Source organism: Symphodus melops (genome assembly GCF_947650265.1).
Source record: "Symphodus melops genome assembly, chromosome: 11".
In the NCBI taxonomy this organism is placed as follows: Eukaryota; Metazoa; Chordata; class Actinopteri; order Labriformes; family Labridae; genus Symphodus; species Symphodus melops.
In genome coordinates, this window is record NC_136701.1 from 14,289,072 (window position 1) to 14,301,759 (window position 12,688).

The window sequence follows — 12,688 nt, forward strand, 5'->3', positions numbered from 1 at the left end:
AGAAACTACAGGCTGAGTGTGTTTCATGCCCTTGTATTAAATACACCCTGCATGGTTTCCTGTACGAGTGTTTAGAGCTGACTAATGTGAAAGAGTCAGATAAGCCTGTTCCAGTGACATCTAGACTGTCAGGATCAAAGTCTGTAGGTAGGACTGAAAGCTGTTACCTCAGTACTTTAACTCGTTGCCTCGAAGCAGCAAGATAAAAAAGTTTGCATACTGCTGCATCACCAGTGCTCTCTCTTTTTGCATATCCTGTCTCACTCACTGCCTGTCTCGTTCTCGGAAGAAGGGAGGGTGAAGTAGCCAGCTTGTATACCTATATTAGCTAACAGGCTTGACTAAACTGTGCTCCATGTTGATAATTGTCAGAGAAACTGAGAGAGGTGGTCACTGAGAGCGTGCAGTTTGTTTGGTTGAAGGTTAAGCTTCATATCAGGCGTCCATTTAAATGACAGCGAGCAGGGCGGACTCGTTTCCTCTTTAATGCTCTCTCATCATACAACACTAGGCCTACTTCTTTTTTTTTTTAAGAGCTTTCTGTTCGGGAGACATTTCTCATCATTTTTCCCCCTGAGCGTCATTCAACTTGTTGCCAATGAGCTCAAGTCGACGCTTGTGCGAAGTTCATCATCACCACATGAGAAGGAAAGGCAGCAGCAGCAGAAGAAGAAGAAGTAGCGGACCATTTAAGGGACTGTAACACCGGGGGAAAGTTGGATGTTCCGCGGAGGAACACAGTCTGTTTCGTGTAGCTATTTCTTGTTAGTTTTCAGGTGCTGTTTTCCCGGAGTAAGTTATGACTTCTGTATGGAAGAGACTACAACGAGTCGGCAAAAAGGCGTCCAAGTTTCAGTTCGTTGCGTCTTACCAGGAGCTCGTGTTGGAGTGTAACAAGAAATGGTGAGTATTGAGATCAAATAGTCCAATATTAGAGTTTATCATTGTCTCAGAGGAGGATTTGTTGAATTTGTTATAAGTTACAAAAAAGTCCACTTCTAATGTTATTTTTATTTTTATTTGTGTGTATGTAGGTGTGTGTAGGCTGTGTGTGTGTGTGTGTGTGGGGGGGGGGGGGGGGGGGGGGGGGGGAATAATTGAGAATGATGGGGGCGCCCTCATGTGTACATGTGCTCAGCTGTTCCGGTGAGATTGTGGGTTTGATTCCCGACACCGCCTATTGACAAACAAAAAGGGATTAATGACAACTTCTCCTCCAACTTGAGAAGAAGTTGTCAATAGTAGGCTTTACATATCGAGAAGAAGTTGTCAATAGTAGGCTTTACATATCGTAAAGATCATGTCAATGTAGGTTCCTAGAGTGTATAAGGGTTAGGGTGACCTACGACTATTGAAACTAATCCATTAGTTGACGAATATTACCCTCTTTGCCAACTGTTACAATGATTTATAAATAGGTTTGAAGAACATTAAATGTAATATTCTCTATTTGAACTTCTAATTTGTAGGCTAATTACAGTCAGACCCACAATCTTGGGTTATTGAAAACAGTTATTACAGTTTTTCTTTTTTTACAAGGCATTTTTTTAAAAATCATTTTTTAACATTTTATAGTCCAAAAAACGTACCCAACTTTAAGAAAATAATCATCAGATGTGTCATGAATAATAATAAAGAAAGGAAAAACTCCCAGGCACAATTATTTTTAATCGTATGTACTGTCTGTACACATAAGCTATCAGACAAGAGTTGATGATACATTCATTTTAAGATGAGGTTTAACGTTACTATCTTCCAATGTATCACTATAACCACAATAGTTTAAACTGTCATAGCAGTGGGCCCATCAGAGAATAAACCCCTCTTGTGAAACCCCAGACATGTCTTACTAAATGTTTGGGAGTAATCCAGGTGATACAGGGTGGCTCATCATGCATCTGTGACACAACAATGATGCAAAAAATACCGCAAACTTATCAGGGAAAAGTGGGAAGCCTACAGAACTGTTAAGATTGTTTTCACCTACTGGAGTCATTTATTCTTTCTTTTCTTTACACAGAAACATTTTGAAAAGAAAAACTTTTTCATGATATATTTCAAATACATTCCTGCTATGTCTTTTACATGTGCCAACATGCCAGTTTGGCCAACATTGCATAATCCTATCTCTCCAGATTGAAGTCGGAATAATTACGTAAATGGCTTGTCAGCAGAATGATAAGAAACATAGATTAGTTCTTTGATCCTGTAATGACTGAAGCCACTCGTCAATAAAGTTTGAGATTTTGATCAGCGACAGGGAGCTTTCGATGTGTTATTTAGAAAGACAGACAACAGCCGCAGTCTGAAGAAATCAGAGTTTAGTCTTCAGCAGTGTGCTGTTCAAACAGGGTTCAACCAGAGAGAAGAAAGGACAGGAGGAAATTGAGAAAGACTTGTGATTACATCAAAGTTTCAGTTGTGTTACTGTACTGTTTTTTTGTTGTTGTTTTTTTCAAAAGAAAGACGTTAACTTTTAATTGATGAGTGATTAAACTCTGTAATCTTTCAAAATAGTAAGACAGTCTATAAGCTCAGGAAATCGAAAGGCCACAAAGAGTCTTGTAAATGTTTCTGATGTATCATGTTTGTGAACAAGTGTTTGGGGGGTTTCTAATTTAGTGCTTTCATTTGAGACCGTGGCTTTTTTTTTTTTTCTTCACCCACATAGACGTGTTAGTGAGAAGCAAATACTCCACTGAGTATGCGAGGATAAAAACTACTTCTAAACGTTCACTTACAATGATGTTTGAGAATTCAACAAGTTTTTATTTATATTTGAAACAGTTAAAATCTGTATTTCCAGTGTAACAGTTTAGAAATTGAATATTTAGCATTTTAGACGGGGAGACTCATAGTGGCCAACACCTAAATCTGCAGCTCGCCTAAGTTTTCTACTTCTTGATGAGTTAAGCTGTTTGGTCTGCAATCTATTCTTTTTTTTTTAGTCCTAATGCCATATTCAGTTAAACACTTGAAACACCTATCTTATACCTGATCATCATCGAAGAGGAAATAAACATGTGTATTTTTAATTGAAGGTGGAGGAGACCAAAAACAGAGCTAAAAGAGCATGAATATTGGACTGACACTTCCCTGGGGAGCGCATGTTGGACCAATGTTTTTAAGTGTGAATAAGCATCATTGACAGAGCACTGTTACAACGTGCTGCCACTGCCGTCGAGCGACAAAAATAAGCCAGTTAATGCTGGTTGAAGTGTGATTGAAGACAGTATGTGTGTATTATCTTCTTAGTAGAACACGATGAACGAGGGCTCCTGAAAGATGTTCTCGATTACGTGCCGCTCTAATATAAGAAGGAAAAGAGGGGACAAAGATAAACGGGGCGGGTGGTTTGTGCATGACAACTGTCAAAAAATGATAAAGTGATGTTGACAGAGACAGTCGAGTGGCACCAACATAATTAAAGCCTTAGAAACAGCACCATGCTGAAAGTAACACTAGAATAGCCTCATATATTTTATTGTGTATATGTTCTGCTGTCAGCTGGGGATTATAACCATTGTCTGCTGAACAACAAAGCACCAGTCACTATTTGTTTAAAGACATGTTACGAAGCTGAATGACACTCCAAATGATTGCGTGCATAAAACCACCATTGTTACAGAGCTCAGTGGTGTGTGAGATATTCCTTTTCTCCTCTTTTTATAGTTTTTCTCATCTTTCTTTTCATCATCATACCCCTCCAGTATCCTCACCCTGTGCACGGCAGTCTGTGCCTGACCCCCTGACACACATCTCAAATAAACGCAGCCGTCTTTCTCAAACACTCGAGACAACATGCCGCATCTACAGTATGTGTGTGCTCCTTTGCGATAGCGGTTCTTTCTTCCTGTAGAGAGGCACGCCCCACATTCAGACGATCACATGACTCCGCTGCTTCCAGTTTCACTTCCTGTGCAGCACAGGACTGAGACGAATACAATGGAAGCAAACACACACACAGGTTGCAAACACACAGGCACATATTAAGACAACACAACACACACACACACACACACACACACACACACACACACACACACACACACACACACACCAGTCTTTGACTCTAAGGCACATTTTTTCAGCATTGAGAGTCATGAGATCTTCATTTAGACCTTGTGTTGTTTTGTATTTACTTGCTTAGGTCTATTTAAACAGAAGCTTGGTGGAAGCTAAACCAGCTTTGAAGTGAGAGTTGTTAACACATGAACAGTGTTACATTTACCTCCTGTTTACTTATGCTGGCTCTAGGGCTGTTTCTTTTATCTACTGATTTCCTCCTCTGCATTCTGTCAGCTGCCTTTCCTGACAGTTTACCATGCCAGTCTGTCCATAATGTGCCGCAGGATGTTTGGGTCACTGTCATGTTAGAGCCAGACAATCTGGCTATTTTATGAGAATGGTAACCATCATTAAGTGTGGCAAGATGTCATGTGTGTGTTTTGACTGACGTTTTATGTTTCCTCAGGCAACCAGACAAGCTCAGGGTGGTTTGGACAAGGAGGAACAGACGCATGTGCTCCAAGGTAAAACCCCCCTGTCCAAACAGCAGGCATACAAACATAAAAACAGAAGCACACACACCGGCTCACCATGTTGTTTTGTTTTGCAGCTCCACAGCTGGCAGCCTGGAATCAAAAACCCCTACAGAGGCATGGTGGTGTGGCCTGTCCCCGAGAACATCGACATCTCTGTTACACTTTTCAAGGTACAAAACCTGAGCTCATTGTTTTCATTCTAGTGACACAATACAGTCCAAATAGAGAAGAAGACCTAAAAGAAGAGGAAGTGTAATAGAAGTACAAAGACTTCCATGCAGGGTACTGGGTGGGTTCATTATTATGTGTAAATGGTGTGTTAGTCAGCTGCTAGTCAGCTGGCTTTGTTGCAGCGTACAGCAGCTGAGTTATCCACAACTTTTATTTTTATGTTTTGTTGCCACGGTGCTCCACTTTGGTTGCATTTCTGCTTAATGGTTTCTATATCTATTACATAGCAACAGCTTATGGCTAAAACTGAAAAAATAAACAAAAATGTATCAACAGATATAATGTAACACACCTGAGTGTACATGTATGTACAGGTACGATGTTGGAAAGTCGAAGTCATGAAATAGAAATATTAAGTGTGGCATAGAAGTTGTACAGCCAGATGAGTAAATTCATGCATTCATTAGCAACAACAGTGTTTACAAGTGGATGGATATGACAGCAGACACAGTTGGATAATGAAGAATAACGACTGTATCTGCTCAACCCTGTAGGAGGTCAATACTGACGAGTTTGAGGACAAAGAGTGGACCTTTGTCATTGAGGGTGTAAGTATCTTTTAAATACTCGTTTTATGATACAGTTAGTGGTTTATGGACCCAACCTTGTTGTTTGTTCATCGCATGGAAAGACTGAGTGAAAAAACTCTAATATTTTATGCTGCCTCACACTCCACAAGATTTTAGAGAACATGCTGTTCTTTTCACCTGTGGTTATTGATTATTTTTTGGTAAAATGTACTGAAAAAAAGGTGTGATTAAACAAACAATAATTTATCTTTGACGTGGACTACTTCATATGGCAATATCTTAAACAAAACCAATACCTTAATCACAATTTCTTCCGTTTATACTGTTTTGTTAATTTCATACGCAGGACATACTTGTTATTGAGAATTTATATTGTGTGTTAAAAAAAGCAACCTAGCATTTATCTGAATATGCCTCTTAATATGTGTCTAATATTCATCCACAACCACTGATTTATTTATTTATTTATTTTTTTTGTTGAATATTCTTTAAATTGTTCCATTTAAAGGAAAACAAGGGTCACCGTAAGGTGTTAGCATCAGCAGACATCAATCTGAAGCGGTTTGCCAGTCCGACGCCAACGCAGATTGACCTGGAGCTCAAACTGAAGCCACTCTCTGTCAAAGTGGTGGAGGCCTCGCTCAAGCTGTCGCTGTCCTGTGTCTTTGTTCGGGAAGGCAAGGCCACGTGAGTTATTTTCCTCTGCTGCTGTAGTAAGATTTGATGCCATGTTTTTTTTTAAAATCATTTTTATAAAGAAACTAATAGCTGTCAAACACCTGTCCTCCACATATTACATCACCAATGTCATGATGTTTGTCACAGACAGAAGTGCTGCAGTAAAGCATAATTGAAAAGGACTTTCAGTTCCAAAGTTCAGCTTTCTTCTGTGTTTGTGTGAAGTTGTTGTGTGGACTGAAACATGTTTTTTCTTGTGTTGTGACGGTGTTCCTCAGTGATGAAGACATGCAGAGTCTTGCCAGCCTGATGAGCGTCAAACCGTCAGATATAGGAAACATGGATGACTTTAACGAGAGCGATGAAGAGGAGGATAAGAAGTCTGTCACCGCTGCAGGTGAGTGACTCACATAAACATCGCTTGACTCCTCATCTCATCAGCAATCTCTTCCTTCCACCATCTTTTTTTTTATACCTTTGCTTCTTCTGCTCCCCTCCTCTCAATGTTCTGTCTTCTGCTGCTGTAGCTCTTCACACTCTTATTCGGCCTAATCGCCCCGCCCCCCCTCCACCTGATAAGAGAAACTCCACTGGGCCCTCTTTTCCAGCCTCAGGTAGCTTTTCTACGTCTCGCCATTTATTTCACCCGCTCTCTTTGTTTGTTTGTCTTTCCTTAAAGGAGAAGGTATTTCAGTTTATATAACACTGTTTCACACTCCCATGTAATTTGTTCCACATATTTCTCATCTCACCATTACATGCTACGGAGGAAAAGCTCCAGCTGAGACATGTAAGGGGATATTAATGTTCAAAGAAACTTGTTTGTGACAGCAGCTCAAATCCCAGTAAATCGTATCTATCTTACGTAGCCAATGCTTCATTTCTGACACACATGTTCACAGTCATTTGTGAATGATATGACTACATTTACTGAACATCTGTGTAGTGCCTGGGGAAGCAAAAAATACCACCATAAAGTAAATCCATGATACTTTGTACCCATTTCTGTAAAGTTGCTCGGAACATACTCATGAAGTAGATTGTGGTCTTTCCTGCTGCTTCTATGCGTTACAGGATTGTTTATTGTTGTTTAATCTGAGTACTGATCAGCGTTTATTTAGGGATTTATCCAGGTGATTAAAAAAAACAACAACATATTTGACAGTTCAATCTGCAGAAGAGTGAAGTACTACAAAAACAGTGCTGAGGAAACAATACACCAGTGAATGCACTGACTTACTTTCCAACACCGGTGTGCATGACATGAGGTCAAAACATTGTGAAGTTTATAAAGCATACCAAGCATGCGGTCCTCTCTTTAAATCAATACAGTGTAAGAGACACCTTTTGATTTGTTTAAAGTTTGAGTGAAAGGCAATGACAGTTCAGATATTAAGCTTCAGTTTGAGGAGCGTATCAGTGGCTGACGTGTGCACGTAGAATAAAGGATTTTAGTTTAGTTTATTTTGAACATGTAGAAATAAAAATAAAAGATCAGGAGCATTTTAAATGAATCATTATGTTCATAATTTTATATTAAATTCCTGATGTCAAATGGGATATCCCATCACACAGCTTATTGCTGCTCCATATGTTGTCTGTGGTGTCACTCAAACAAGAGATTCCTGTGATTAACAATGGATCTTCATTATGGTTGCACCATTAAGCATCATGGGATCCCAACAGTCATCAAATTCTGTCCGTCATTCCATTTTCACTCTTAACTCGTGTATTTTTCCTTCTGTCTGTTTTATCACTTCTCCTTTTACAACATTCTGCTTTCATCCATCCATCCACTCATCCAGCCTGTGAAGGTGATGGCGGCGCTGCCGTCCTTTCTCGCCCTCCCCTACCATTCGCTCCTCGCCCCTCTCCCCGCCGCAGTCGACACTCCTTTACCACCACTCCTGTCCAATCAGAGATCCAACCTTCCCCAGGCCCGTCCCCTCAGCCCTCACCCAGATCCAAGCATAAGAAATCAACTGACTCTCTTTCCCCTGACGCCCCGACTTCAACTCACCCGTCTCCTTATCCTCCAAGCTCCCAGATCATGCCAGATACTCCCTCCTCTGTCCTTCCTCTCTCTGATGAGGCTACTACAAATCCTCCATCACCCAAATCCTCCAAGACACCTTCTCCCAAAAAGACTTCCTCTTCCATTCATCTTCAATCTCTCAAATCGGAATCGTTTGTTTCTTTTGGAACATCCTCTGTTCCTGTTACTACCCTTTCAAGCACCTCCTCTAAACTATCCATGGAAACCTGTCTCACCTCATTTACTCCCAAACCTCCCTCACTTGCTTCGTCCTCACCGGAGAATATATCAACATCCGCCACGTCTCCCCAAAAGTCTTCTCTCACTGTAACCACCACCACCACGACTATGATCGAAAAGACTGTCTTTACTACGTCCCAGCCTCCCAAACCCAAACCCACACTCACCTCCGATCCCCAATCGAGCCAACCCCTACTCACCGGGACCCTCTCTCAGCCCCCCTCCCTGCCCAGAATCTTCCAGTCAGGCTCAGGAAAAGGTATCAACAGGCTGCTGCATGCTTTCCACTAACTGATTCCTCATGTGTGGTGGTTTTTATCTGCTTTTCCGCATGATTCAATTCCATGAACATGACACTTTTCATGCTCCGACTTTAACTGCTAATTCACTTAACCAATAATGCACAGTACATGTGGTTTGAAAGAGGTCCAAGCATGATCTGGTTTTCATGAGTGAAAAGTTTGAACATTTGATACAAAATAGGATTAATGAAATATGTTTGTCACAACATGAGGAAGGTGAATTGTATCCAAAGGTTAAACCAGTCTGTTTCCTATTTGACCTTTAAATCTTGTTAACAAACAAAGGAATATGACATCACATAACCTCACATGTTGTTTCACAAATAAACATGGAAAAAAGGTTTTTTGGCAGCACCGACTTACAAATTTCTTGGTAACAACCATCATACCTAAAATGAAATAAATGTCTCCTTCCAAATCAATTAAAGGTCTTTATTTGCATGACAGATTCAGGAACAATTTGCCCAAAGAATTTGAGTAAAATAGTATCAAATATTTTGTCAAAAAGTATTGGACAGAACAGTAAATGTAAGACTCAAAGATTTCAGAATACTTTCAGCTACAACTACAGTACACACTGTATGTATAGACACAGAAAAGCAGTGTTTTTCTTTTTTCTTTCTTTGCTTCAAATTTGAGCTCACAGGAATGTAAACAACAAGACTAGTTTGATAGCCTCAGTTCCGTTTCATCTCTGAAATTTTCCCTTTGACTCGACATTAGCCAGGACAAGGCTGACTAGCACTGTAGGACACTTTTAGCCCTTTGTCCTGCTCTTTAACCTTTAAACTTCAATGATGCACAGGATCATGTTTTAAAACTGGAACAAATGTTGCAAATACCCAACTTATCTGTCACTAAATACAAATAAAAGATCTAAAACTGAAGTGATTAAAAGCTTTAAACAAACTTTTTTTCTACACACTATTTTCACTCTTACAAACACATCATGAAGAGATAAGAGTGAATTATAAAACCAGTGTTTTAAAGTATCAGATAGTATGGATATTCAACATTGAGTTGTTTCATTTCATTTATGTCAGCGATTGCTTCTTGATATCTTTAACAATCGGTGGACTGGAAATGAATAGAGCCAAACTTTGAAGCAGTAACTTTCTTGTCACAGCTGACACTGCAGCAGGAGTGTTTGTTCCGGGCAGATAAAAATCACTCTAGTGCTTTAATTACATTAGAAACAAGTGTGGTTTACAGTTAGCGTTCTCATTTCATCCTCTGCTACTCGCTGGTAATAACATACTTACGTTATTCCTCTTTTCACTTCATGCTTTCTACCCTCCTCTGTTCTTCTCAGTTCCTGTTTCCCTTCAGCGGCGCCCCCCAGAGGTTCAAATTACAGATGAGCTCACAGCAGTCTCTGGTTTGTTTCTGCTTTGGCTCTTCACACTCAAAAGAAGCTGTTTGGGCTGCTTTTCTGTTTAAACCGTTCCCTTCTCTTTTCTTCCATTCATTCTTTGGTGTTCTCTCTAATAGGCCGTCCTCACATGTTTAGACCTCAGATTGTCAAGTCAATGGCCCGCCCCTCCTCTCCCTCACCTTTTTCTGCCGATGCCTCTCCTATTGCGTCAGCACCACTTCTCCCCAAATCTCACCCCTCCATCTCAGAGTCAGGTAACTCTTCCTCTTCTGCTGCCTCATAATCTATTACTGTCCATTCTGCTGCTTTCATTTTCTAATTCTAGCTTTGACATCCCTTTACACCTGTCCTCTCTACTTCTCTCAGGTGTTCAGGGGGCGTGGCTAACATCTGGTGGTGACATCACCCCTGTCCCTCTGCTCAGCACTCCTGACCTTGATGCTCTCTGTGACCCTGTGGCTCCAGCCCTTACTGCCTCCCTCCCATGTTCATCAACCTCTCGCTCTTCCTCTTCTCTTTCCACTTCTATTTTATTCTCCTCCCCTCATGCTCAGCTTTCTGTCGCGCCTTCTGCTCTTCCTGCTCAGTTTAGCTCCTGTCAGTCAGGTACACATGCTGACTAATCAAACAACTCCCTGTCAGGGCCAAAGACAGACAAAATGTATAATTTTTAAGGAGTCTTTATTAAAGCAACATCTCAAGAAGTCTACAATTCTGGCCCTGTCTTTTTATTTCTGTAGGTCCAAAGTTTCCCCTCATTCAAGAAGACAATGAAACGTCTCCGAGCCAAGATGAGAGATCTCCTCAAAAAAACCCTGCACCGGCAAACATCTTAACATCCAACCATCCTATCAGACCAGACCAGGATTCGAAGGCGGCCATCACAGAAGATAAAGCAGAATCAGCAAAGATCAGGTTAGTGTTTACGACGGCAGATTTAATGGCTTGGATCCTGAGAAATATGTTTTGCCTTGAAGTGCTGTGTGGAGAGTTAATGAACAGACCACAGAGATAAAGAGACTCCCTGATGGCTGGTGGGAAATTTGAGCATTACAGTACTTAATGGAAACATCAAAGTACTGGTAAACACGATTGGTTTATATTGGGAAAAGTTTCAAATAAGACCACAATCTTTTAAAAAGCCGGGATGTTCAAGAGTCTTCTTCCTCTTTCTCTCGTGTCGTCTCGAGTAGATCAGTCTTAAAAACTAGTAGAGCACTAATTTTGCAGCTCGAGAATCGAGATGGTCAATCTGTGTGCTTGCTTTTGCATGAAGTAGAAAAGCTGCTTTTAAGGCTGCAAGAAAGACAGTGGTAAAGAAGACTCACTTAGCAACTGTTGGTAAAAGAGAAAAAAAAGTTTCCCAATGCTTTCGTTTAGCATAGCTTAGCATGAAGAATAGACTTAAATAGACGGGAAGTGGCCAACCTGGCCCCCATCAAAAACATAAAGTTTACTGATCAGTGTATTATATCTTGGTTGTTTGTACAGAAACACATTTCCTAAGTCACCACACCTATTGAAGAAAAAGGTCTACTTATAACCAAATCAACAAGATAAAACAGGGAAGTTATTACATTGAAATGTTCTGCGAGGCAGACTTTTTTGTGAGCCGTACCTGTTGTTATCCTATAACCATTGTTGGCTGACCACTGCCAGTGGTAGCTAGCTTCCTTTTTCCACAAACAGATACTTTACTTTGATTTGCCTTCAAACCAAAAGCAGGTAAGAGATAGAGAACACTGAGGGTTGAATATGGAGCTATAGGTAGTCGATGGTTAGCTTAGCATAAAACTGGAAACAAGTGGGGGTGAAAAAGTTGGCCTTGCTCTGTCCAAAAGGAAGTCAAAAGTTTCTATTTGAATTAAGTGAATCCTCAACACATTGTGTCTTGGTTGTTTAAGCCATACGAAAACAAAGGTCTTCCTGCATCTGACATAGAAATGGTCCAACACCTAACAAAATAAACAAGATCTAAAATGTTGTATATTCAGGTGTGGAGGGGCTGGTGGATGATTGTCTTTGTCTTGCATACTTTAGCCATGCAAACTGTTTACCCCTGATTGCAAAACCTGCAGCAATATGCAAAGAAGTCTTGCATAGATGAGCACGTAATGTGTGCTAAATGAGCACAAGCTATCCTCCTAAGTGCTAACTGAGGTAATCCTGCTTTGAGTTTCTGATTCATGTGAGGTACACCAACACTTCATCCATGAGAGTCTTTTCAATACCCAAGTTTTTTCCGATGCGTTTGTGCTTCCTTGGTGCTAACAGTCGCCGTGTGTTTCACCCTTCCTCCTGACCTCCCCTAGTTTGGCTCCGAGCCTTGTGTGTGTTCCCTTCTTAACCATCTCCTGCACACTCTGCATCATGAAGTCGCACTCATCTCTGGAGCCTGACCTCCTTAATATTTCTTTCCCCTAGTCCTGCACAGTCCCGCTCAGAGCTGATTATAGCCCCACCTCCCCCATGGCCCTTCTCCTGCAGTGAGAGCTCCACCCCTCATCAGCCCTCCACCACTGTCGTCGCGGCATTTATCACTAAGCAGCCAAATGTTGAGGGAGGAACTGATTTGAAACAAACAACCAGTCAAACAAAGAGTGATATTAGCGTCTTAAAGACTGAAAGGCCGCCTCTGGCAGAGCCTGAGCCTGACTTTGATGACATCATCTTTGAGTCATTTAACCAGAGACAAGTTTCAGGGGGCTTGTTTCTGGATGAAGATGACTCGAAGAGGGATACTATTAAAAGGT

At 40.9% G+C, this 12,688-nt stretch overlaps 1 protein-coding gene across 11 annotated transcripts in view; it reads left to right on the forward strand.

Annotated features, from left to right (window-relative positions):
* The first annotated feature begins 7 nt into the window (after window positions 1–7).
* ehbp1l1b (EH domain binding protein 1-like 1b) overlaps window positions 8–12,688 on the forward strand; it is a 27,983-nt gene continuing 15,302 nt past the window's right edge. For 2 of the 11 annotated variants that reach the window (XM_079355030.1, XM_079355031.1), the window contains exons 1-12: window positions 13–903; window positions 4,475–4,532; window positions 4,619–4,714; window positions 5,270–5,323; window positions 5,814–5,992; window positions 6,262–6,380; window positions 6,511–6,597; window positions 7,789–8,517; window positions 9,873–9,938; window positions 10,052–10,189; window positions 10,302–10,541; window positions 10,676–10,850. In XM_079355030.1, coding sequence (XP_079211156.1) covers window positions 800–903; window positions 4,475–4,532; window positions 4,619–4,714; window positions 5,270–5,323; window positions 5,814–5,992; window positions 6,262–6,380; window positions 6,511–6,597; window positions 7,789–8,517; window positions 9,873–9,938; window positions 10,052–10,189; window positions 10,302–10,541; window positions 10,676–10,850 — 2,045 coding nt within the window. In that variant the 5' untranslated portion in view covers window positions 13–799. Of the gene's footprint in view, window positions 904–4,474; window positions 4,533–4,618; window positions 4,715–5,269; window positions 5,324–5,813; window positions 5,993–6,261; window positions 6,381–6,510; window positions 6,598–7,788; window positions 8,518–9,872; window positions 9,939–10,051; window positions 10,190–10,301; window positions 10,542–10,675; window positions 10,851–12,688 lie in introns of all 11 variants that reach the window. The other 9 variants (XM_079355029.1, XM_079355025.1, XM_079355034.1 and 6 more) reach the window with 9 other exon arrangements.